Source organism: Schistocerca americana, chromosome 3 (genome assembly GCF_021461395.2).
Source record: "Schistocerca americana isolate TAMUIC-IGC-003095 chromosome 3, iqSchAmer2.1, whole genome shotgun sequence".
Lineage (NCBI taxonomy): Eukaryota > Metazoa > Arthropoda > Insecta > Orthoptera > Acrididae > Schistocerca > Schistocerca americana.
Window position 1 is genome coordinate 880912047 of NC_060121.1, and position 27702 is coordinate 880939748.

Here is a 27702-nt window from a genome sequence, read left to right on the forward strand (position 1 = left end):
CACCTGCAGATTGTGCACTACAGCAGCCAGAACAGCAATTTCATTTCCATTGCCAGTTGCTGGCATTGTATGTCGATGTTTTGTGGGAGCCCAGCTTCCTGTTTCCGTGAGTGTCTTGCAGATGTTGCCAATGGTTCGACGTGACAGACACTGCTGATCTGGGTAGAGTTCAGCATAAAATGTCACAGCTGTGGTTCAATTCCTGTGATACTCACCATAAATTAAAATAATATCTAGCTTTTCTTCATTACTTAAGGCCGGCATATTGAATAGATGACGGCAAATTTAACAAGCCACAAGAAAACAGGTTTTAATGTGGCAATGTATGTGAATTACGTTACAATACGAGAGCAGTTCGGCTGACCAGATTAGAAGACACTTGTACACTGAAGGCAGAGAATGCCATGGTGATATTGGTATGTTTACTGCAGGATACAGGCGCCAGTGCAGGCAACCCCTACTCTGAGCACAGTACTACATGCGATGCATTACTTCAGAAACTGACGCCGTTGCTATTTCAGAACTTATGAGGCTTAAAAATGTGAAACCAAGTACATTACCACTAATTGTACCTCTAGTTTTCATTTCGCAACAATAAACATTATGCGCAGGACACCCATCATTCTGATACCGCATTATTTGACACATTATAAGAGGTGGACCGGTTCAAGTAAGGTACAGCTCAAGAAGTGGCTAAAACTATCCCCCTTTAGGTATGCCATCAATGAAATATTGGCCAGTGATGTGTTGTCATACAGTACCACACCACCCATTAACACTCCACTGATGTAGTACATCTATCACATCACGATTACTGGCAGCATGAAGTGCACACTTGAGTCTCAGGACATGTGCTAGCTGTGCGCTTCATTTATTTCAAGCATAAGCTTCGCTTCACAATTTCTTGAGATGCAACTGACGTATTGTGATGCAAACAACACCATTATTTTTCTGATTTTTTCATGCTATTGATTGCATACAAAATAATAGGGGGTGTCCATTTAAAAATACAGAAGTTTGTGCTGAAAATAGTATTTGTTTATGTTTTAAAATTTCGCATAGTATTTGGATTCCTAAGCCCCTGCCATATGTTCATGCTGGTGAAAACCATTTTTTAATATCTATTGATATTTGAGGTGGCAGAGTTGGGTGAGACACTATATATAATGTGTGTGTGTGTGTGTGTGTGTGTGTGTGTGTGTGTGTGTTTTATCCTATACAGGAGGAGTTGTGAAATATACATGATTTCAATTCATGAATTCAATTCCACTCCAGGGAACTTCTGCATATTACCCTAACAACAAAGTGTGACTGGTGATAATCTACTCAAACAGATACAGCACAGTAATATATATACTTTTACATTGTTATTGATTGAATGTTGATTTGGTCTTTTAAAAATTTTGTTTTCTCTTCAGATAAAATTAATAAAAGAGATTCATATTTTATGTTGATACTGTGTGTTTCAGATAGATCAGCCATCTCTTGGAATGCACCGTTCAATGTTAATAGCCCCAGATATGTACGGGCAGCAACTCGAAGCTTATCGCCGCTGGATTATGGCTTCTGCAATAGAGTTGGCCACATACAATAATGCTTCAATTTTTCGCTCAAGTATCAGTGTTGATTCATACAATGTTGTTGAGTTTGAGATTCAACTAGCACGCGTAAGTTACTATTTGTTTACCAAGAAATAATTTCACATTGAATTAGGTTTCTGTACATGGTAGTCCATTATATCACTACCAATTATTGGAAATATGTTGCATTTTTATCACATTGGTTTCTGATGTTGATATTCAGTTACATTCGTATAACTTGACCATGTCAATGACGCAATTAAACATCCTTGATATGCAGTGGTTAAATTTCCATGATTTTCTTGGCAATGCCTTTGTCAAGAGGTACTGACTGTCAAGTGAATGGTGGTTTTATTGTGACACTACTGTGCTACCATTTCACACGTGCCCCCTCTGAAAGACTTGTGAAATCTAGTGGTGGCTGTAGACCTTTTTCTGGAAGATTTTTGGTTTTTGGCTCAGTTCTTGTGACAAATGCTTGGTGTCTGAGACAGTTTTCACTTGATGCACTCAGTTCCTCAGACTGCAGATGAAAATAATTGAGAGACATTCTGAATTTTGAGCAAACTTTGTGATCAACAGTCATTCTCTCAGCCTGGTTCTACAATCTAACAAAGACAAAAGAGCTGTCAGTTGGAATGCACTGACTACGATGCAAGAGGATATATTTCTTTTGAGGAGCAAACCTAACAAAAATTCCCATCTTCAAGAGTCGCCATCTTCAATTGTCGCAGCTTGTGAAAGTAATGAAGGAGATGAAAGGGTCACTGGAAGAAGCTATTACAAGCATTTACTACTTACGATGCCCTGACAACCTACACTTTATGGGCTGCCCAAAAGTACCAGAAGGGGACAGGCCATTGTGAATACCATTGCATTCCTGAGTTATACACCATCAAAATATTGGCCCAGTACATAAAAAAGCAGGGATCATGTAGGGCATAGACAAGTGTATACATGTGTGTGTGTGTGTGTGTGTGTGTGTGTGTGCCGTGTCTTTTTACTCTAGCTCAGCTCAACAAAAGGATTACTCCAAAAGCTAGCAAGTTTTTTTCCTTTTTGTGTGTGCCTCTTGACGATCTTGCATCTGCTTTTTGGTCAATGGTCTCTTTAATCTAAAAACATTTACATTTTACCAGAACTTCCCTATAGCATAAAAAGTACAGGTGCTTTTGTCAATCAGATTAAATGACTGCATCTTGGTGAATGTGATCTCAAGGTGAGCCTTCTGTGAATCTCTTTACACATTTCCCCTTCAAAACCTCTACAGAACTGCTCTTCCAGTTCTTTATGAATAATCTGACCAGGCAGATGATATTCCAGTGGGAGACTCATTTGCTCCATCTACAGATGATCTGTTTCGGCAATGGATTGGACACACCTCTCACAAAACATAGTTTTGTTTATTGTTAAGTTGGCTGTGCATTCATTTACCTGGCCCCATGTATATGAAAAACTTGGAAAGTTTGTGCAGTCAGTCAGTTATTTATTTGTTTATTCATCTGCAGATCATTTTACAAATGTATTAGACATGTTAGGTTAAAATAAAAATAAAAATAAATAAAAGTTTGCAAAATACTGATTTACAATTACTTACAGATCTACTTAATTCCAGAATGATTTCACAATATTGTTAGACTACTTAGTTACATCTTATCAGAGTAATTACATATACGTATGACCCATCCAGGTACCTGTGTGTGTTAATGCAACCGCTTCTAATATGAGGAGATATGCTGGTCCTGAATCAAATCTGTTTTGTGGATTAATGATGAGGGGTCAGTGTGCTGGCCAGCCTGGATGCAGTTTCTAGCCAATTTCCCACATCCCACTTGGTGAATACTGAACTGGTTCACATGTTCTGCCTCAGATATGTGCTACACAAAAATTTAGAACAGTTTCTCACACTTGCACACAGAATTTACTCTATGTGCAGACAGATTGGGTACACTGCTTCAGTCCTGGGGGGTCAATAGGAGACTGATGACCTTCATTGTTTGGTCTCCTTGAACACTTAACCAGCACAGCAAGTATATATAGCCTTAGTTGGCATCAGGACCTTGATTATATCCATGTCTCTTCGTTCTATTCTTTGTGTGTTCTCATTTATCGGTCTGAAATCCTGAATCAGTATTCCTTGATAAGGAAGGAAATACAGACATTGTATAAATACAGAAATTGTAAACCATCGCTGAAGGAGAATTTGAATTTCACGAATATAAAAGGAACTTAGCAATTTCAATCACAGATTTCTTGCCTACAATTTTCTAGTAACATGCATTATTCACTGAAAGTATACTGTGAAATGAGACAAATGTTTTATTTATTAGTTTTTACAAACCCTAATATTTTTTACCCTGCTTTTTACCTCTGCTTTGTAACATGTAAGTAATCCTTGACTGTATGATATATGTTATTTAAGATGCATACTTTAACTGCCATTTTTAACATGTCAGTTTTACTTATGTCTATCATTTGCTTTGGCAGTTAATTACACAGTTTAATTCCAAGGTAGAAAATATTTTTCATGTTTTGTTTAATTTTTATTGGTACATGTAAGGTACGTCTATCTCTTGTTCCATGATCATGAAAAAGCCAGGAATATACAGAATACCATGTGGGTGCAGACAGCTTTATGTTGGACAGACTGTGTGCACTATTGAACACTGCCATATAGAACATGTGATTTGTTCCCACCAACATTATCCTGAGAAATCAGCAGTAGCACATCATGTTTTGAACACTGGCACTGAATTGCATTAATGAAACATCTACTATTAAAAAGAAATGTGGTTTCTGGGATTTTATCATAAAAGAGGTGACAGAGATCAAAAATTTCTGAAAGTACTCTCAGTAAAAACAGTGGTCTGCTGTTAAGCACAGCTTGGGACCTGGGCATGGGAAAGTTGAAGTGGCCACAATGGTTGTGTGACCAAAATATTCCCTTGCATGGTGTTACTGGGTGTCAGTGACATCACAGGTGGTTGTGTCACAGCAACAACATGATAGTCACCACCTGACAATGGCTGAAGAGTAACCAGAGAAAGCTCTTGGATTTTAAACCACTTGACACAGCTGGATGCCCGAGAGAATTTTTTTACAAAATATATTGCTGCAAAATCATGCATTCATAAATTCCTAATGTTTTTTATTCATGTCAATAATGGATTAATAAATATACTTATGTGGTACAATTAGATTCCCCAATTCTCCAAACAAATTTTTGTAGTTCTTCCAGAAATTCAGAAACTGCAGTATGTACGCTTCTGCAATCTCTCCTTAAGCTGTATTCCTTTAGCACAGCTACAACACTTTTGCAAATAAGATGAAAGATATTATTCAACCGATGAAGAAGGGAAAAACAGAAGTAGTTTATGGTCCAGCTACCCTGAAACTGCAATTTCTTGTCATGTAATTTACGCGTCCTCCTTGGTGCTGTTTTGCCAATTATAGGTTTAATTTCAGACCTTCCCCAAGTGGGGACATTGAATCTTTGCAATATCATCACTGATGAGAAAAACAAAAATGTTACTATGCAAAAAAATATTACTGTATAAACTTGTCTTATATTATTACTGACCAATGACTGTGCAGTAATTGGTTACAGGTACACATAAATATGTAAAATTGTTGTTTACTTTCATCATAAAAAGTTCAGTGCACTAATGAGTAGGCTGGCAAAGCTCTCTAATGCGGAGTATTTACTGCAGAATACACAAAACACTGCGACTCAACAATGTCATTCCCTGCAGGTCAACATGCAGCTCTTGCAAATGCAACTGCATTGTTGTGGAGGAAGGTCAATTAATGTACCATGAACAAATTATTATTCCTAATTGGGATTCCCCTGTTTCCAATGCCACCTGGACTGGCATGGCTCAAAAGAACTAAGTTTTACAAGGACCTACCCTCTCCTTTCTGGTAGCGAATGCGTGATGGGGAAGGGGAAATTACAAGAACAAATGTTGAGCATTGAGCTGCTAGCAGATCAATGGCAGGGCAGGGACTGTACAGCCTGCTGTAGACTGATTACTTCAAGACTTTTCTCTCCCTTATACCCTGCTCAAGCAACCACTCGGCCCATTTTAAGGCACTTTTGTTCGATAAATACTTCCCCACATGTAAAATTTGTCCTTGGTTTGACTGATACATTGATATGATAAAAGTCAGGGGATACTGATATGCACATATATAGATGGCAGTAGTATCAAACAATGGAAACTCCAGCTTGGAATACCAAAAATGTAGAAAAAGATAGATCGCTACTTACCATTAAGATGTTAATTTGCAGGTAGGCAGAAATAAAAGACACTTACACATAAGTTTTGGCCACAGCCTTCATCAGAAAAAGAAAGAGACACACACACCATTCATTCACACAAGCAAATACAAATGGCCTGCTGGTCATGTGTGCCTAAGGTGTGCTTGATTATGTGAATGAATGGTGTGTGTTTCTCTTTCTCTTCCTGATGAACCCTGTGGCTGAAAGCTTATGTGTAAGTGTCTTTTAAATGTGCCTATCTGTAACTTAATGTGTCATCTTTATAGTAAGTAGTAATCTATCTTTTCTGACACTGTTGTTGGCGGTACTATAATGCACACAAGATATAACAGGGCAGTGCATTGGTGGAGCTGTCATTTATACTCAGATGATTCACGTGAAATGGTTTCCAACATGATTATGGCCACACAACAAGAAGTAATAGACTTCGAATGCAAAAAGGGTAGTTGGAGCTAGATGCATGGGACATTCCATTTCAGAAATCATTGGGGATTTCAAAATTCTGAGATCCACAATGTCAAGAGTGTACCAAGTATACCAAATTTTAGGCATTACCTGTCATCTAGTGATTTCTGAAATGGAATGTCCCATGCATTTGGCAAATTTTTTCATTGTATTTGGTAAGATAAACTTTATTTTTTTCTTTCTAGTTGATGTCACCTAATGAAATGCGCCGTAATGCCTATAGGATGTATAATGCAATGACGCTAAGGGAGTTACAAAAATGGACTGACAACAGTGAAGCAATAAATACTCATTCACGGGTTGGTATTTTTTTCAATTTTTTTTTACCTAGGAAAATATGGAAAATATAACCTATTCGATCAAACAAATGGATGCAGTCAAATTCATATTTATTTCTTGTTTCAGTTAACCAAACATCACATTAGCACAGAAAAGAATTGAAAAAACATATTTCTGAAGGTAAAAACCATTATCTCACCATAAACCATACAATTTATTGTACCAAGCTAACCTTTACTTGAACATTTACTGTGTACAACTGGTCAGTTTTGATCTGCAGCCATTTTCAAATGCAGATGTACATCAGTGGTGTGCCACCAATCTACGTCTATATCTGAAAATGGCTGCGGACTGAAACTGGCTGATAACCCACAATAAACATTGAAGTAAAAGTTCAACTTGTTCCAGTAAATTAAACAGTCGGGAAAAAATGGTTTTGACCTTCAGGAGTCCCGTAGAGGGTGTGGAAATTAGGAAACTAATTGCAAAATAGTCATGTATTTAATGACTGTAGAAACACCATTGTTTCTCTGATCCAGTGAGGTAAGAAGGAGAACTTCTGAGAAGTTTGGATAGCCAGAAAGAAGTCATACTTGGGTACTTCAGTCAGTAAGAGCAATGCTCACAAAAGACAAAGTTCATGTTGTGGGTCCTGTTCCAACAGAATGTGCGCTATTATAACTCTCAAATTTATCATAGTGTTCTGCTGTGAGTTTTGCAGAAAAGATACTATTTTCTGATCAACTTTGCATAATGTCACAAAAAGCAGAGTTGTAGGCTAATCACAGATGTAGCCAGATAAAGGAACCTGTGTCACAAAATTTGGCCAGTTACGTGTCAACTTCAAAATTTGGAAATAATGGAGTAGACTTGCAGATGAAAACTAAACATCAGATTTCTAACTCTTCCAGCTCTGTGGTAGTTTCTTCACCAAGAGAAATGAGCAAACAGCAACAGGCCAGATTAAAGAGAATAGCATCAGGTACAGGAGGGTGAGAAACATGACTCTAAATGTAAGATCAAGACTATCCATAAAATGCCTCAAACAGCCCAACAATACCAACTGACTGCTGTATCATCCTAAGCCAATAGGGGTCACTGGATGCAGATTTGAAGGGGTGTGTGGTCAGCGTACCGCTCTCCCAGCCATTTTCAGTTTTCATGACAGTGCTCAGGAGATCAGAACAGTAACCCATCCAAGGGCTAGCCAAATCTGACAGCACTTAACTTTGGTGGTAAGGTTAAGAGCAACATACATTTTTAAAGAGGAGTTAGACATAAAAGTATGTTTTTTAAGATGCTGAATGTCAAATTGGAAGGGACTAACAGTGAAATGCAGGCAACTGATACATCAAAGCTGAAAAGTAAAAATTGAAATATACCTCAGAGGGCAGATGGAAACAAAAGGTAAATAAAGCAGACACAGGAAAGGACAGAGAAAATATAGAGGAAATGGATTAAATACATATAAATCTTGAATAATAATAACAGTGTATTTATAAAAGGGGGAGGGGCAGGAAATGCTTGTTAAATGCAGAGAGAAGCTCCAGCATGCAAGCAACAAATGGGGAACAGTAGAAAGAAATGAAAGATACCTAAGAAGAGCAAAAGGAGAAGAAATCAGTGAAGTTAAGAGTAGGTAGACTGCAAGATGGAAGGGCAGAAACACTGCTTTAGGTTCCAGGACATGTTTAGCAAAGAAATGCTGACTGTTATCATTAAAGATATTTGCCGATGAAAGTTCATTCTTTACACATATCTGGAGAAAGTTTAACAATGTAGGAAAAGATAGATGGCTAGTTACAATGAAGATGACACATAAAGTTGCAAACAGGCACAGTTAAAAAGACACTTACACGAAACTTTTGGCCACAGACTTCATCAGAAAAAGAGAAACACACACCATTTATTCACAAAAGCAAGAATGCCTCACTCACACATAATTGCCAACTCCAGCAGTTTGGGCCAGAAAGTTTGTTCTTTGAATGATCAATGGCGTGGCAGATCACCCTTGTACTGGTTTCACAGATTCTTCTATGATGGGTATGTTCACTGGCAGGTTTACAACACAGCCATTCACATTGTTAGAATGAATGAGGCAGGGAAGTGTATCAACAGCTGCTGTGATTACCGATGATCTGAAGTTAACGGAATAAACTTACTTTAAGACCAACGTCACAGATTTAAATGAAGCCACAGTGAGCTTAAAGGAAATAGTATGACACGTGCACAATAAATTCAAATGTAAAATTCTACCTACTGATGTAACAAAACATCCCAATAGGTTTTAGTCTCATATAACGTGCACAGACTACTCCAGGTTGCTTATTCAGTCACTCAATAATCTTTTTAGGATAAAAATATTGGATGACACAGAGAAGACTGTCTTTAAAAATTGTTTCACTGAGAAGTTTTGGTCATCATAAAAATGCTAAAAACAACAGATATTGAGATAAGCAGTTGTAGAATAGCAAATTAAAGACAATTGGTCAACAGAAGAGAGAGACCTAGACTTAATGGAATACCTGCACTTTTCGATACATCAAAATCTGCATGTGTACTTTGTAAGCCACCTTACAGAGTATGGTGGAGGATTCTTCTGGTATCCTTATCATGTCTTTGCTTTCCAGTTCCATTCCTGGCTAGAAGAACTATTGGTAAGCCTCTATATGAATTCTAATTCCTCTGATTTTCTTGAAGTGGTCATTTCATGAAATTGATGTGAGAGGTAGTATCATGTTTCCTGTCTCTTCTTGGACTATATGACCTCAGAATTTTAATAGTAATCTTCTCTGTGAGGCAGCCTCTCTATACTAGTGCCTGGTATTTTATGAGCATCTCTGTAACACTCCCATGTTCACTAAATGAGGATCAGTACTCAAGAATCAGTCAAATCTGTGTTTTTTAGCAACTTCTTTGATGGATGAGTTACATTTCCTAAGCAGTCTTCCAATAAATTTCAGTCTCGCATCTGCAGTACTTATGTACATAGGGGGTCTACTTCCTGTACTGATATGGCTGCTGATCCTCTACAGATATTGCTGCATTTTGCATCAAGAGATATGCCTGCATTTTGCTACAATATTCTGGCATTGCAGCTTGACATACGCAAAAGCATCATCTGTAAACAACCTCATTGAGCTTTTGATGCCATCCACTAGATCAGTGGCATATAATGCAAACAGATTGTCCAAAATAAATTGCATCCTTTCTACTGGCAGTTTATCATAGCTTTCTGGGGCAGCAAAACATTACAAAGAGTTGGAAAAAGCTACAGGCCATTACCGATTCCAAGAAGTGTGGTTGGACAGATGCTCATGACTTCAGGCTTGTATCAATTATGACAGACTGCTTAGACGTATGTAACACGATAATGTATTATGATCATTTTGGAGACAAAAAACCTCTGTAGGAATCAACATTGATTCTGCAAACAATGAACTTGTGAAACTCAGTTCCCTCTGTCTGACCTTGAGATCCAGAAAACATAAGATAGCAGAGGCCAACTTATGTCATGTTCCTTGAATCCCAGAAGGCATTCAGTACAGTTGTGTAATTACATGGTCTTATTTTTTTCCGGCATGTTTCTAACATGTAGAATTCTTGGATCTCTGTTTGGGTCACATTGTAATTACTCCATGATATTTTCTCAAACAGACTCGTTGCCATCTTCATGTGATCCCTGGTGACTGACATTAGGGATTTCTGAAGACTGCAATGAGACATTGCTGAAATACCACAGAGTAATTAGGATGAGACACAGATGGACACCTGAGGATCCTACAAGATAGTTGTGCAATGTTGTCAGTTGAACTAAATATGAGCTTACAGTCTATTGTGCTAACATTGCTACAGGATTCAGGACTTAATATCAGATATGATTCAACACTAATGATGTACTTTCAGATATAAAGATGAGTTGATGATTCCATTTTATGCACGCTATTTTGACAACTGACCCAATTATCTTCTTCAAGTGCTGCTGGCAGTGTTAGTATGTGTACTCACTGTCTGGACTCCATCAAAGATAAAAAGTCTTGTTTGTAATATTAAAGATAATCTAGGCCTCTGAAATCCAGGTGTATACTGTATTTCAAGTGACAGGAATGTCTTGTGGGGCACATTATTATAACAGTCATGGAGGGCAAAAGGAACTTCAGGAACACACTGGACTAAAACAACCATGCTAATTAGTTGCCGCTGACCATAGCCTCAAGTATATTAATGAAATGAAGTACAGTGAGACCAGTACCATGGCGCACATGTCAAGTTTCTATCACAGTATAACTAAGGAGTTGATTGAAATAAAAATTTAAGAAACCTATGAGGGTGAATGAAATATAAACCAGATTCATTTTTATCTTATTTTATTTTTTAATTTAACCTTCAGAAAAATTCATCCACACAAACTTATTTTTTCTATTCAGTCTCCTGAATAGAAAACTTATTTTTCTAAGCAGACAGGCAGTTTCTTGATATCATTTTCATATAATGAACATGGCTGTGCACAAGAACTGTTCGACAGCACCATCTTCATCTATAAGTCTGGACTGTAGAAAGGATGTTATAATTCTCGATTTTTTTTTTTAAGTTCAGGCCTATGTTTCATCGCAGGTAATAATCCAGGGCAAGAACTGTTCTGCTTCAGTTTGGTAGTGTGTAAGTAGCCATTTGCACTCCATAAGACAATGAAATTTCTGCTCTGTAGTGAGAAGACAAGGCACCCACTTGCAGATGCTTTCCGAAATCCAAGGTTTTAAATAAAGATCACATGAAGAGTACCATAGCTTATGCCAACCCTAGTAACAATTTCATCAATTGTGATTTGGCAGTCACCTTCAATAAGCTGACTAACAAGCGAATATTTTCCTCAGTCATGCTGGTCCTCGGGTGACAACAGTGAGATTTCTCAACTGTTTCTTGTCCTCATAAAAACTGTTTGAGTGATTTTTAGGATGTAGTCCCTGAAATGTGCCGCAAGTATTTTCAAAATTTCAGATGATTTCACACTCTCTGTTGTGGGAGATTCCATTATAATGTGTTCTACAACAGATAGCGGTATCTCTTGCTCTGACATTGTGATTCTGACTAAAAAAAATGGTACAGCATCACTCTACCTATGGAGAACAATCACTGGAAAAAAAGCAACAATTAGCTTGGATTTTGCTGCTCTCCATTTACAAACAGACATTTAAAACAATAATTACAGTTTATATTTGACTCACCATTGTACTAAACCAGAACAGGAGTTTCAAGTTAGGGAAGGCTTGGGATATGGCACTCAATTTATTAAGTTCTCATCTGCCCATCTCAGCTATTAGAGGAGAAAAACACCAAGAGAATTTGTGTTTCAATGGGTAACAGTGAGGACTGTGAGAAATAAATCAAGTTCAAAGGATGTGGTGCGTGCTAGGAGTCAAATCCAGCTATAAACAGCATGCAGCACCAACAACAGTTTATAGTCTGTCTGGAGTGTAGGAAGTGAATATGCGTAGTAATACTGCCCACAGCACCTAAAGAAGACTGCTGGGTTGGTCTTCAAAATATTGTGTGGCAAAATGGAATTGACTACTTAGCTGTACGCTGATAGGTGCGTCAATAACAAACTATGCTGAGAACACTTGAGAATGGGCCATTGTTAACAGGAAAAAAACTGTCAGATGTGAAAGTAGCTTTAGGTATACCTGAGGGAGTGTTATAAGGCTGTTGCGGTTTACAATATGTATGAACACTCCATTATTATTTGATTATACAATTTGTAGTGGCGCACTGGAAACAGTCACAACCATTAACTGTCTCAGGGTATGTGTCCAGGGCAACCTACAGTGGAACAGCTGTGTAAAGCTAGCTCTAGGGTAGGCAGATGCCAGGCTGAGATTCATTGGAAGACTCCTAAGAGAATGTAATTCATCCTTAAAGCAAGCAGCTTACAAAACCTTTGTTTGGTTGTTTTTGAGTATTGTTCACAAGTCACAGTTTGGAGTGTCCTGTTCTATTCCAGAATAAATGCACAGTATTACTTTCTTTTTTTTTCTGTTTTAACTCTTCTTGAGATTTAATGTGTGTTTTCCTTATATGTATTCTTTCACTCCTGCTCTTGTTATTTGAATTTCAACATACGGTTGACAAGGCATAATGTACACATTCATCTCTTAACTTCCATATTTTGAATGGATGGGATCCAATTTATGTGAAAATGTCTGTATTTCTTGTAAACTGTAAATATAAAAGTTAATTGTCACTGTGTATTGGAAAGGATTTCAAATTTGGTTCATGCTTTTAGTCAAGATTCCTCATGGTTCCAGATCCAGTGGTTGCAGCTCATGGAAGATTTATTTGATGACATTGATGTGAAGATAGGTTATGATGAGACAGTTGTGGTTAAGGAGATGGACTATTTATTTAAGCTAGTAGAACTTCTTGATAACACACCTGTAAGGGTGATTGGTGAGTAAATGTTGTCATAACACTCATGATCTATGAGTGGCAGTCAAATGAAAATTGAATACCTATCACAATGGAACCATGGAATGGTTCTATTCAACACACATTGAAACATTTATCCCAATGTGAGATGAGATGATCAATTTCTGTTTCGTAGAATGCAGTTAGCTGCTGATGGATTCACAACCACTCCCACTCTTGCATCACCTCATCTGACTGGAACTGACATCCATGCATATCTTTCTTCAGTGGTAACAGTATTTAAATGTAACAACAATGGGGACACCTGTCATTTTAACTGTGTGTTATGACATGCCATGAATTCAAAACTCCCAGGAATGCTGACACATGGAATCATCCTGCTCCATGATAACGCCCACCTGTATGCTGCCATTTGGATGAAGCTATACTTCAGCAATTTGGTTGAGGAACACTGCAACATCCTCCATACAGCTGAGATCTTTCACCATGTGATTTGCACATCTTCGTTGACTTGAAGAAAGACAAGCATGGATGTCTGTTTCAGTCACATGAGGAGGTTGGTGCAGTTGTGGATCCATAAGGGACCAACTCTATTCTAAGAAACAGGTATTATCATCTCATTTCCCAAAGGGATAAGTGTCTTAATGTGTGTGGTGATTATTTTTTAATGGAACCAGTCCATTCCATTGCGACAGGTGTTCAGTTTTCATTTGACTGCCCCTTTACTGTGTATTAACTGTAAGAGATATATAATTATTATTATTAGTATTATTATTACTACTACTAATCAGTCAAAATTTCTATTTATTATGACTTTCCCGGCATCACTTGTTTCCAGCATATCCCATAATATTAATCTCATTAACTTTTACCAAATAAATGGGAAAATATTCATGAAACGTCTTAGATAACTTTTCATTCAAAGCTGAGTCTCTGTCTTAACTCAGGATCACTGCTTTTACATCTACTTGATAAAAGAGAGAGAACAGTTGTGAAGGGTGTTTCCATAAAATTTCTCATATCACAAGGGAGGCCACACTTTTTAATGGTGTTAATATGATATTATCAATTTCTGTGTGTAATACAAATAATGGAAGGAGTATTTAAAGATAACCACTCACCTCTTAGTTGAGGCACTGAACAGCTGAAAGATGCATAAACAAGATTATAAATGATACTTTAGGCTATTTTGGTGAAACAGCTGGTTTATACACATTTTTGTGTTTGTACCAAGTTGTCATTGTATATTTACACAATATTTCAAGCGATTCCTGAATTGTCATTGTCAGCTATTTATTGCAGATTTTGTTGCTATTGTGTAACTGTTGAACAAAGATGTGAAAAACTCAAGTTTTACACCCACTCAAGCAGTTAACTAAACACTATCAAACACTGCATCTGTGAACAGGGATGAAATATGAAGATACCAGCATTGTAGCAGAGGCAACAAATTTTTGAGACAGTGTAATAGAGATGGAAATGAAAATTAATGGGGTGAATAGTTTTATCAATATGGACAGAGGCATTGGTTGATGTTAAGAGTGGGATCTGGTATTCAATTTGCTTAAATAGTGTCATAAAGCATCTCAGTAATCTCTCTCTGGTCATAGATGAGTACCTATTAAGACATTTTTAGTAAAAGGTGTTGTCTGATAGAATTCTTGTTACTTATAAGTTTTCACTTATTTGCATATGCTTTCCATTGGTTTTGAATTTCCATAGACTATTCTGTTAGTTACCAGTACTGGGAAACAATCACAAGGGTAATGTGCAGTGTGTACCATTCACTGTTTGGCTGGAGTCTAAACAGTGAGCTACAAAATCTTAGCTCAGCACATGATGAGGACAATGAAGGAAGTTTTTGAAATGTTGTGTAAAGAGATATGTCAGCTGCAAACTTATAAGCTTGTAAATCAGGATTGAAAATGTTGCTGAGTTTTGAACAATATCTTCCTTCAGAAATAGCTGTTGAATCAGGTAGTGTGGGGGAGAGGAGAAAGGAGTTAGGGAAGGGGTGGGGGGTGGGTTGAGGGGGGAATGCAGGCATGGACAACTGAAGAAAGGGGAACTGGATAGGAACGTGGTTCCAGTGAGCTCACCTTGGCACATGCATGGTCAAGATCAAGTAAATATCTAGTGCAGCTTACAGATTCTTTTAATGATTTTATGTCATTCACTGACGAAGTACATTACGTTTTGGAATTAAAAATAAATAAAGTATTGGAAATTTTTTTTATTGTATACAGATGAAAGCCACACTTAAATACTACCTTTCTACGTAGTTGCCATTTAAATTAAGGCACTTATCGTAGCGATGGACGAGCTTGGAAATTCCTTCATCGTAAAATTCGGCCGCCTGCGCCTTCAACCACATGGTTAATCAGTAACCCGATAGAAATACAATTTTTGTGGATTTCCTGGAAAGAGGCACTACAATAAACTCTCAAAGGTATTGCCAAACTCTGCACAACCTCAGAAGAGCAATACAAAACAAGCGCAGGGGAAAGTTGGGCTCAAAGATCTTGCTGATTCACGACAACGCCCGGGCCCACATGGCAAATGCCACTCGCGGAGTTCTCGAATCTTTTAAGTGGGAGTTGTTTCCTCATCCGCTGTACAGTCCCGACCTGGCACCGAGCGACTTCCACTTATTCCCAGCAATGAAGAAGTGGTTGGATATGCAGCGTTTTGATGATGACGCACAGTGTCAAGAAGAGGTAACCACGTGGTTGAAGGCGCAGGCGGCCGAATTTTACGACGAAGGAATTTCCAAGCTCGTCCATCGCTACAATAAGTGCCTTAATTTAAATGGCAACTATGTAGAAAAGTAGTATTTAAGTGTGGCTTTCATCTGTACATAATAAAAAAAATTTCCAATACTTTATTTATTTTTAATTCTAAAACGTAATGTACTTTGTGGATAGCCCTTGTATTCTGTTTCATATTTCTGCACATTGCTCCTCCATTTTGTGTGTCGCTTCCAATCTTGTCATCCTGTTGGTGAGTATCAGAAAGCTTTCAATGATGGAATCCCTGATGGAGTTCTCATTAGAGACCATTTATTTTTGTTGACAATCTTTCACATTTTCTGATAGACTGTTTGTAAATCCAAGTGATTTCCATGTGTTGACACTTTGAGTTCTGTCTTTTAAATATACATCTAGCACATATTGCAGAAACATCAGCTCTACTTCTTCAGGTTTTCTTTCGAATTTTTGCTCAGAATTTATATTTCACTGACAGGATTACAGGATACCAAATTGTGTATGCTTAATCCTAATTCTTTCCTTGTAGTTTGTCCCAAATATATTTTTGAGCATACATTTACCGTATTAATAACAACATGAACTACACACACACACACACACACACACACACACACACACACACACATGGCCACTGTCATCTTTGTGTGCTGTGGGACCCTCCTGTATATGACGAGCAGTTGTATTTTTGTATGTTTTTTTTCAAGTAAGCTGATATTTCACATTCCAGATATTATTTATTCTATTATTTGATTATGTAAAAAAATTTAATTCTTTAGTTGTATTTGCCTATTTTTGACATGACTTATATTTTATTCACAGGAATTGTACATTTACAACACTCTGTTTACGTTTGATACATTTTCTAGCATACGGGCTTTTATCAGCTAACAGTAGTTGATCATAAGAAAACTGGTTACTTAGAAAATTCTAGCATGGTGTTGTTGGAAGAATCAGTCAGTTGTTTTGATTTAACTGTTTTTATTTTCTGTTGTAGTTGTGCTCACACTCAAATTTATTGATGAATACTTTTGAGTGAAATGTTCATTTTAAACCATTACCTGAGATTTAATCATGTAAATAGTTATATGTAATTTAATAAAACACTTAATATTTATACAACTCATATATTTAGCTTACGTGCTGGTTTGCACTTAGCAATCTGACAACAGTCTTTTCTGGTCTATTAATAACTCTAGGCTTATTCATATGAAGAAGACTCGGATTATAGTTTGAGAATAAACATTGCATTTGAAACTAGTCACCAATAATAACTTTCACTGTTGAAAAGCAAACACCTGTCATCTGTTTAATGTATGTCAGGGTATGTCACTTTGTCATAACTGAGCAGTAAGATTAATATGTCACTATGTGATAGCCTGTCATTTACAATAGGTAACATAGCTACATAACATCCATTCATTCTTTTGTAGCTAATTACCTGAACTGGCGACTGGTGAAGACAGTCAGCAGGGACACAACACAGAAAATGCGTGAGCTTGCTTTTCTGTTCGAAAAAGTTCTCAGTGGAACAAAAGAAGATCAGCCAAGGTAAAAGCTAGTTTTTGTTTTACTTCATAATATTAAAGTTAATTTCAGTGTCAGGATTTTTATTCTGGTGATATAATATAAACACCTCTCAGATTAAGTGACATTAGACTTGTAAATATTTGACCTTTATTTTCTTGTAGAATTTCCTAGAAAAAGGAACTATTTACTATCATGAGGTGTGGATAAATAATGAGCTGCAAATAAGTAAGTTCATAAGTACTCTGTTGATGGTTTTGAACTAAAACTTGGCTTCGAGAGAGAGGACTGATTTTGATGATGGGTATAAGTGTGAGCAGTTTCATTATGGAATCTTGATACTGTGAGGCACAAAATCATGATTCTTTCACTGGTTTGTAGTTCTTAATGTTTCCAGCTCTTTATTCATCACAGAAATTAATGACATCTTAAAGTTTCCTATCGTAGAAGAATGTGTAACAACAGGAGTAAAGGTCAAAGTCAAAGTAGTCACATACTCAGGGAAATGAGCATAGGGGACCAGACACAGGACTCCTGCATCACCATTCTAGGCAAGGTCCTAGCAGAGATGCCTTCGCCTTCCTCCAACAAGTGGAAGGAAGAGGGTAAAATCTCCACTGGTCTCCCAGGATTTTACACTGCACACCTTCTGTTTTTATCTGCTATTTCAAGCTAAGTGTATTGTTGTTCTTAGTGTGTTTGTAACTTTAAACAGCTGTCTACATAATTGGTATTATTAATGTAGGTATAATGTGAAAATTAAAGTCAAGCAGAATTTACATTACAGAATCCACATATTACGATAAATTATAGAAGGAGTCACTAATTAGATAAACTTTTACTTTTTTTTCAATTATTTGGGGATTTAAAATTTCCCACCTGATGTCTTGCATTTGAGTACAAAACTTCATTCTGAAGCTTAGGCATGTCTACATGGGAATTATTTTTACTTCTAATATAATCGTTGCGAATTTCACAGTTGATTATAAATTCTATCTTATCATTAACCACCCTAAATATCATTATGGATTACATGTATTGGCACATAAGTGTAAGAATCCCAATATCACTGAAGAAGCTTTTGCAATCTCATCCATTGGGCAACACAGTGAGACATATTTTCAAGCAATATGGGAAAAGAACTGAGTTCTTTAGTTAACTTATCCACATGTGGGTGCAACCTTAGTTATTCACCTGAGAAAACTTGTGCTATTTAAGTGAAAGCAAAAGGCAGGACAACATCAGTTATGAAAAGTTTCCCTTTCATCTCAGTTCATTCAGGTTTGTCCACATTATGGGGAAATAGTGGTATTTGTGACAAGGAAGCATTTACTTATCAGCAAGTGATGTAGAAAATTATATCAAATGAAGATTTTGGTACTTTCAACATTGCAGCCCATTCAGCAATCATGATAATCTAAAATATAAGAAACTATCAGCCTGGGTTGCACAATCGAGGCTGATAGTTTCTTATATAAAAGGAAAATTTGACTGAGAACACTAACAAATTATGAGACAGGATAGGTGGCCAGCATTTACCTTCAAGAGGCAAAATGTTTAACATTTCTGATAGACACATATAAAAGCAATGGCATTATACTAACTTTTGGAGCTAGTAGTTCCTTCCTTGGTGAGGAGAGGAGGTTGTGACAGGAAAGGTTAAAAAGGAAAGCCAGTCACTCAGACCTCAGGATGAGGTCTGAGTTTTGAGCTTGCAGCTGGTCATCATTCACTACACTCTATAATATTTTGACTGGGCACCACCCAGTCATCTTCAGGTAAGCCACTGAAGACTGAAAAACACTTCCCTTATCCTGCAATTGACTAGTGCACTGTGTGTATTCCACCCATGAGTTAAAAGACTGTCGTGACTGACTGACTGCACTACCCAGTGGACAGTGCCATCAGTGGTGAAACTGTGGAACTTGGCAGTCCTCAGGGTTGCTGCTTTCTGTGGCCATCAGTGTAATCTGTCGTTCATCTGGAGCAAATAGTGGAAATGATGGGGTTCCATGCATTATTCAGCTGGTAACTGCTATCAAATTCACCAGATTCTCCACCATGCCCATTTACGAGGGTTCTTTAATAATGGAGTCCTGAAACGATATATATGTGTCCAAAATTACCTTCACTGAATGTCCTGGGCATACAGTGTTCAGCAAAAGCAAATATTGTTGGCTGAAAAAGATGAGTGCAGTGTTGATGTTCAGTGCAACAGTGCATGTGCTCCATCCTATGTACACAATTTCACACTGGCAAGGTATTTTGTAAATTCCAGTCTTCCACAATGACAAATCATTCTTCATTAACCTCAGAAGGTCTGCCACCTTTGATGGAAGGTGGGATACCTGAAATTTCTGAATGATTCTAGCTATCTTGAACATAATATTGCCAACAACAGGAAGAAAAGCTATAGATTTTGCTGGTGTGCTCTCCTCTTTATTCACTTCCTGAGTTTTAGCTGGAACTGATAGTGTATCTCTTTAGGTGAACTGTAAGCTTGGTGTGAAAGTGTTTTAAGCACACTGATAATTTGTGACAGGCGATGACAACTCAAAGATTGTAAATACAAACTGGTATGAGTGGGTTTATGATAAATTGAATGCCCTAGAAAGCTATCATTCTTCCATCCAACTAAAAGTTCCAGGACAGACAGACAACCATCTTTCTCTGTTTCTGTAGTAATTTGGATGTTCTTATGAACAGAGCTGAAGTGATGTAAAAACTCCTATAATTTATCTTCTCCATGAGAAGTAGCATCCACATTCCTCCAAAATACAGTTGATTTAAGAGCCACTGATCCCAGGACTCCCCCCTCAAAGTTCTCCTCAAAAAAGTTGATGAAGAAGTCTTTGTCTGTATGAGATAGCTCAGTTGAAATACCGTGGTGTGGAGTAAATGGCAAGTGTCTGCAAACCCAGAACTTCTTTGAGTACTCAGTTTGCTGGGAAAATTTTTTAAATCACAGTAAATACATGAATAATGTACTGTGCATGAATTTTCGGTATCCTCCTTCATATTTGATAATAACCATATGAATTCTTACCCTTCAATAATTTAATTTCTGCTCCAATTGCCTATCCATTAGCAAGAGCAGATATTGCCAGCAGGGGAAGCAACTGTTAAAACTAAGTTTACAAAGCTGCCACAAGTCGCACTTAATATTTTTTGTTTACAGGTTTCACTCTTCAAATGAACAAGAGCATCATCAGAGTCTATATAGTAAAACACACAAATTGAGAGAATACAGAGAACTTACATCAATGTTACAAAAAGTACACATTCTATTTTAAGTATAGAGACTTATGTTTAAAGTTGGCCGACAGCACTAAAGATTGCATTTAATGTTGGATGACAGCAGTAAAGATTAAACTGGCTGTGCTATAGTACCTAAACTTACTTTTAAAGTACAGTAGGAAATGATAACATTGACAGCACAAAAGATTAAATTGACTGAACAACAGTAGCCTAATTGTGACATTCGTGGTACAGAGTATCCAAAGATAATTTACTATTACAGGAAACAAAATTTACATTTTAATCATCTCCTTTATGGGTGTGTGTATAGACATCTCATATCTGTAAATATCTGCTTATCTCTCAAAATACACCTGTAAAAATTACAATATCTTTCAAAATACATTATAAAAAATACATACTTATAAAAAGTATTTTTACAAATATCCACTCAAAATTACCATTTTCAAAATATTTATGTTTTGATAATATGGCAGGTGTTTTATTTTGGTTGCTTATCTACAGCATTTCATCAAAATATAATACCTGCCACATTATTTTAACAGACATATTTTTGAAAATGGTAGTTTTCATTTTTTTTCATATATTTCCAAAGCCTTTTTAAATATGTACTTTTTATAATGTATTTTATATATAAAAACAAAGATGAGGTGACTTACCGAACAAAAGCGCTGGCAGGTCGATAGACACACAAACAAACACAAACATACACACAAAATTCAAGCTTTTGCAACAAACTGTTGCCTCATCAGGAAAGAGGGAAGGAGAGGGGAAGACGAAAGGAAGTGGGTTTTAAGGGAGAGGGTAAGGAGTCATTCCAATCCCGGGAGCGGAAAGACTTACCTTAGGGGGAAAAAAGGACAGGTATACACTCGTACACACACACATATCCATCCACACATACAGACACAAGCAGACATATATGTCTGCTTGTGTCTGTATGTGTGGATGGATATGTGCGTGTGTACGAGTGTATACCTGTCCTTTTTTCCCCCTAAGGTAAGTCTTTCCGCTCCCGGGATTGGAATGACTCCTTACCCTCTCCCTTAAAACCCACTTCCTTTCGTCTTCCCCTCTCCTTCCCTCTTTCCTGATGAGGCAACAGTTTGTTGCGAAAGCTTGAATTTTGTGTGTATGTTTGTGTTTGTTTGTGTGTCTATCGACCTGCCAGCGCTTTTGTTCGGTAAGTCACCTCATCTTTGTTTTTATATATAATTTTTCCCACGTGGAATGTTTCCTTCCATTATATTGTTATAATGTATTTTGAATGATAAGCCAATATGTACAGATATTGATTTATTGATTCATCCTACAAATCTTTCCAGATTGTGGGGTTGTGGGATACAGAAAACACACACACACACACACACACACACACACACACACACACACACACAAGACCACAGTAATTAAAATAATGAATTTTAGCTTTATCCACAAAGGTTCTTGCAGTAGCTGCACTGTCTTGTTTCAAGTATTTTGTATCTTAAGTGATCTAGAAATTTTGCTACTGAACAGAAGCAATGATCCAATAAGAATGCCCTTAGGGTTTTACAAAAGAGAAAGAATGATGATATGTCTTTCACTTTATGCAGAAGACTTTTGTAAATTTGTATAGTGCGGCTTACTGTGGAGGTTTTAGGCTGATGTCCTTATTGACTGGACATGAAACTTTTCCTTTTGTCTTGTATCATGTTCATGGATATTAAAATTTTCATTTACATCTTTGAAATTCTTTCTAATACATTTACAGATTTCTAGTATATACATACAGAGAAGAGGAAGAATTGATTACTTTTGAAAGAGGGGCTTGCAAGAATCTGTTTGTCGAGCATGTTGCATTGCTCTTAACGGTTCTTTTTTGAGTTAAGAAGATGACTGAACTAGGTGGTGTATTACCCCAGAATATAATTCCTTACAGTAGGATGCTGTGGAATTGGGCAAAGTAGGCTGTTCGGACAGTGCTATAATTTGCTTTGACAGAGAGGAAATGCAGACTGTAACATATTTTATTTTGTGTTCCATTAATTTTTTTATGTGTGTGCCATTTGAAGTTCTTTTGAAGCCATAGGCCTAAAAACTTTGTTTCTGGAGAAGATGAAATTTTGTTGGAGTTCATTGTCACACTGATACAGCACGCGTCACCTTTTAACATTAGGAGGACCACAAGCAGGCTACTACCTACAATGACCGACAGGGCCAAATTGGCCCCATGTTTATTTTTGTTTATTTGATCAGATTGTGACAGGTAATGAAATGTAACATACATATATAACTTTTGTTGATTTTTATTAACAAAACAAATACATCTTACACACACACACACACACACACACACACACACACACCACTGTAGTTCACTGATGTTTACTGCTGCACTTGTCGCACCACATTCGTCTTCTCTTCCCACATTTGCCACATACTGCTTTCTCACAACCTGAACAAACAGTAGCAGTATGGTTTCCTTTACATGAGGTACGAATTTTACACTTCTCTCTCTTAGTTGCCCTCTGTGGTCCGCCTTTAGTGTCTTCATGATTCTGGTCTGGCTCTTTATTTCTTGATGATATACACTGCACTCGAAGCTGTTCACACAAATCAAAAATATACTTCCGCCTGCTAAGTCGCGTACCAGTCACAACACCCAGAAATTTATGGCAGCCAAATCAAGAATGTTGTAAAATACATGCACTGGCCAACGTCTTGTACCGGCTTTTGTGGAGTACATCCTCGTCATTTGATTGACAACGTCGACCCGAAATTTTGTTTCATTGTAGAACTGCACTGTTTCAGGAGTCTTCTTCTGACTATTGGACAGGGATACATGAGAGTGAAGTGAACTCAGTGACAAAACATTCTTATTTGTTTTCCCTTGATAAACTGTTAGTGTTGTTCCATCATCATTTTTAAACACAATAGTCGAGTGGAGTGGTTGTTTTCTGATCTTTGCAGCAGAAGGCACCTCCCTTCGATTACGGTTCAAAGTACCTATAAAGTTGTGGATGCCCTAAGATGATTTGCAAGGCTTAGCGAAGTAAAGTAACTGTCAGTAGTGACATTCAAACTTTTGCCTAAGTATGGTCCCGTAAGCCTAAGAACATTTTCACCTACACCTTGGTCAGTTGGTTGAAGGGGATCAGCACCAGTGTATGGGAATCCATTCAGTATGTATTTACTAGAAACACCTACAAGTAACCAGAATTTTATGCCAAGTTTATCTGACTTGCTTGCAATATATTGTGTGAATGGGCATCTTGTTTTAGACGACAAAAGTTGTTCATCAACTGTAAGATAAGGTTCTGCTTTATAGCATGACACACTGTTTTCTATGAAAGCATTCCAAGTATCTGAGACAAGAGCAAATTTGTCAGCCTTGAGGCGTTCAGATCTAGTGGACTTGGAGTCAAACCTCATATATTTCATTATTTCGATAACTCTGTTTCGTACCATAGTTTGTCTGAAAAATGGAGGACCCCATACTATTGAGCATGGGCTTTTGAGAGGAAAATTCTTTGTCCCATACACTCCTCTTGCATGCATTATGGCGACAAAAGCATCCAGTTCTTCAGTGTCTATTGTCCAGGAATCGTCTTGTGTTCGACGACGAGCCTCAGCTTCAGTACAGTGCTTGATGTGGGGCATCATGCAAGATCTGAAAATTAACCGCGAAGCACTAAGAAGTTTCCCACTTTGAATTTTCCTTTTAGCACATGATATTGGTCCTGAGCTCTCCTGCAAAATGTTATGACTTTGTAGACCACCTGAAAACATATGAAAAATGAACAGTATTTTTGCAATGTGTAATGTACTGATATTATATGAGTATATCTGTTCTTGTAATTTTACAAACTAAAACTCTACACAAAGAGCAGAAATATTACTGACCTGCATTAGAACCCACTGGTACAATTTTCCACAAAGTCCCCTCTTTTGCTATTTCTTTTTCTTCAGTAGGTTGCCCAGTATCTGTTTTTGACTGACTTCCGGGGGAAGCAAATGATGTCTGCGTTGTTGATCTTATAGAGCTACAATGAGGAACATCAGAAGGCATGCTGGATGTAGAAGCTTCATTTTCCCCTAAATTTAGCGGAAAACTGTCCTGGGCTGTGTTTACATCATCACATTCGTTGCACGAATCACATTCTTCATCTGCACACACTGGAACTACTACACTTTCTTCATTGTCCTGATCGCTGTCGGAGAACTTCCATCTTTTTTTCTCCGTTCTGCTAGTATTGCAGCGTCTGTTAGCCACTTCTTGTATTTGTAGCTCATGATTGCAGGGACGACTCTCAGATACTGTCACAACAGACAATAACTGAAATCCTTGCGTCAACTAACCAACAATCAGTGCTGGATTGAATGACGTTGTTGTCTCATATTTGAACAACAAAGGTACAACAGTTGATGTGATTTCATATGCAGTATTGCAAAGAAGTAGCCTCTAAATACAGAGAAATGCTGGAGGGGCCAAATTGGCCCCGCTGTCCTTCTCGGTGGTAAGCTTCATATTTCACAACCTGATAAAAATAGGACACTCCAAAGTGCCGTGGTTAATATTTCATATGACTGATTAGAAGACACAAAATATCAAGTCAGCCGAACTTACGATTTGCTCAGAAAACAAGTGAAAAGATCGAAAAGGGGCCAATATGGCCCCTCGGTCCTTCTAGTGTTAAACAGAAATTTTGATTTTTTTTGTGTTTATCATAAGTTTATTCCCCAAAAACAATCTATTTATCTGTTCTGTAGTCTTAGTAACAGCTGCCTGTAGCTGACGTGTGGTATTTCCTGTAATTAGGATGCTTGTGTCATCTGCAAAATAAGCCTTTCTTTGTGACTCAATGTTCAGGTCTAGATCATTTACATGCAGGAGAAAGGGGATTGGCCCAAGAATGGATCCCTGAGGGACTCCTTTATTTAGAACTTCTGCGTCTGAGAACCAGGTCCTGGTGTTTTCCTTTAGTTCTTGTTTTATTTGTTTCCTGTTCGTCAAGTACAAAGTGAACCATTTTAGTGCAGTGCCTCTAATGCCATACACTTGGAACTTCTTTGACAGTATGTTGCGGTCCAGTATGTCAAAGGCTTTACTTAAGTCTAAAAAATACCAGTGGCTCTTTGTTTTTTGTCAATTGCTTGCAGGGCATTTTCTATAAAATCATAGACTGCACTGGTTGTTTATTTATTTTTACCGCATCCATGCTGAGAATCAGTGAGAATTTTGTTTTTCTCTTAGAATTCCATTAACCTATTATACTTTACTTTTTCTACGATTTTACTAAAGCTGGTCTATAGCTTTCTATATTTGTTTTCTCTCCTCCTTATGGATAGGGACCACTTTAGCAATTTTTAAACTGTATGGAAATGTGCCTGTCAGAAAAGATGAATTTACTATATCTGCTAGAGGAAGTGAAATGGTTTAATGCATTGCTTTATGATGTAATCAGGAATACTATTAAGCCCTGATGACATTTTCCTATGAGCTGATGCAGCAACGATGATTTCATCTGGGGTTGTTCCACCAGTGTACATTGAAGAGGAACATGATTGCACTTCGTTTTTTTTGTTTCTTTCTAATATCTGTTTTGTCGCTGAAATCGTGGTTAAGAGTGATATTTTCCAGTTTATGGGAGACTTTATTTGCTTCCTTCTTTATGACTTTCCATGCTGAAGAATCCTGGAGATACTAAAAGGTATCAGATAGATTACATAATGGTAAGACAGAGATTTAGGAACCAGGTTTTAAATTGTAAGACATTTCCTGGGGCAGATGTGGATTCTGACCACAATCTATTGGTTATGAACTGCAGATTGAAACTGAAGAAACTGCAAAAAGGCGGGAATTTAAGGAGATGGGACCTGGATAAACTGAAAGAACCAGAGGTTGTACAGAGTTTCAGGGAGAGCATAAGGGAACAATTGACAGGAATGGGGGAAAGAAATACAGTAGAAGAAGAATGGGTAGCTCTGAGGGATGAAGTAGTGAAGGCAGCAGAGGATCAAGTAGGTAAAAAGACGAGGGCTAATAGAAATCCTTGGGTGACAGAAGAAATATTGAATTTAATTGATGAAAGGAGAAAATATAAAAATACAGTAAATGAAGCAGGCAAAAAGGAATACAAACATCTCAAAAATGAGATCGACAGGAAGTGCAAAATGGCTAAGCAGGGATGGCTAGAGGACAAATGTAAGGATGTAGAGGCTTGTCTCACTAGGGGTAATATAGATACTGCCTACAGGAAAATTAAAGAGACCTTTGGAGAGAAGAGAACCACTTGTATGAATATCAAGAGCTCAGATGGCAACCCAGTTCTAAGCAAAGAAGGGAAGGCAGAAAGGTGGAAGGAGTATATAGAGGGTTTATACAAGGGCCATGTATTTGAGGACAATATTATGGAAATGGAAGAGGATGTAGATGAAGATGAAATGGGAGATAAGATACTGCGTGAAGAGTTTGACAGAGCACTGAAAGACCTGAGTCGAAACAAGGCCCCGGGAGTAGACAACATTCCATTAGAACTACTGATGGCCTTGGGAGAGCCAGTCATGACAAAACTCTACCATCTGGCGAGCAAGATGTATGAGACAGGCGAAATACCCACAGACTTCAAGAAGAATATAATAATTCCAATCCCAAAGAAAGCAGGTGTTGACAGATGTGAAAATTACCGAACTATCAGTTTAATAAGTCACAGCTGCAAAATACTAACGCGAATTCTTTACAGACGAATGGAAAAACTGGTAGAAGCCGACCTCGGGGAAGATCAGTTTGGATTCCGTAGAAATGTTGGAACACGTGAGGCAATACTAACCTTACGACTTATCTTAGAAGAAAGATTAAGAAAAGGCAAACCTACATTTCTAGCATTTGTAGACTTAGAGAAAGCTTTTGACAACGTTAACTGGAATACTCTCTTTCAAATTCTGAAGGTGGCAGGGGTAAAATACAGGGAGTGAAAGGCTTTTTACAATTTGTACAGAAACCAGATGGCAGTTATAAGAGTCGAGGGGCATGAAAGGGAAGCAGTGGTTGGGAAAGGAGTGAGACAGGGTTGTAGCCTCTCCCCGATGTTACTCAATCTGTATATTGAGCAAGCAGTAAAGGAAACAAAAGAAAAAT

The 27702-nt window shown here is 37.5% G+C and overlaps 1 protein-coding gene across 1 annotated transcript in view; it reads left to right on the top strand.

Moving 5' to 3' along the window:
• The window catches only part of LOC124606682 (neprilysin-4-like), a 144896-nt gene that overhangs the window by 51086 nt on the left and 66108 nt on the right, over positions 1-27702 (top strand). Inside the window, exons 7-10 of the mRNA XM_047138697.1 lie at positions 1470-1667; positions 6513-6626; positions 12912-13053; positions 17231-17348. Of these exons, the coding sequence (XP_046994653.1) occupies positions 1470-1667; positions 6513-6626; positions 12912-13053; positions 17231-17348 (572 nt within the window). The remainder of the gene's footprint in view (positions 1-1469; positions 1668-6512; positions 6627-12911; positions 13054-17230; positions 17349-27702) is intronic.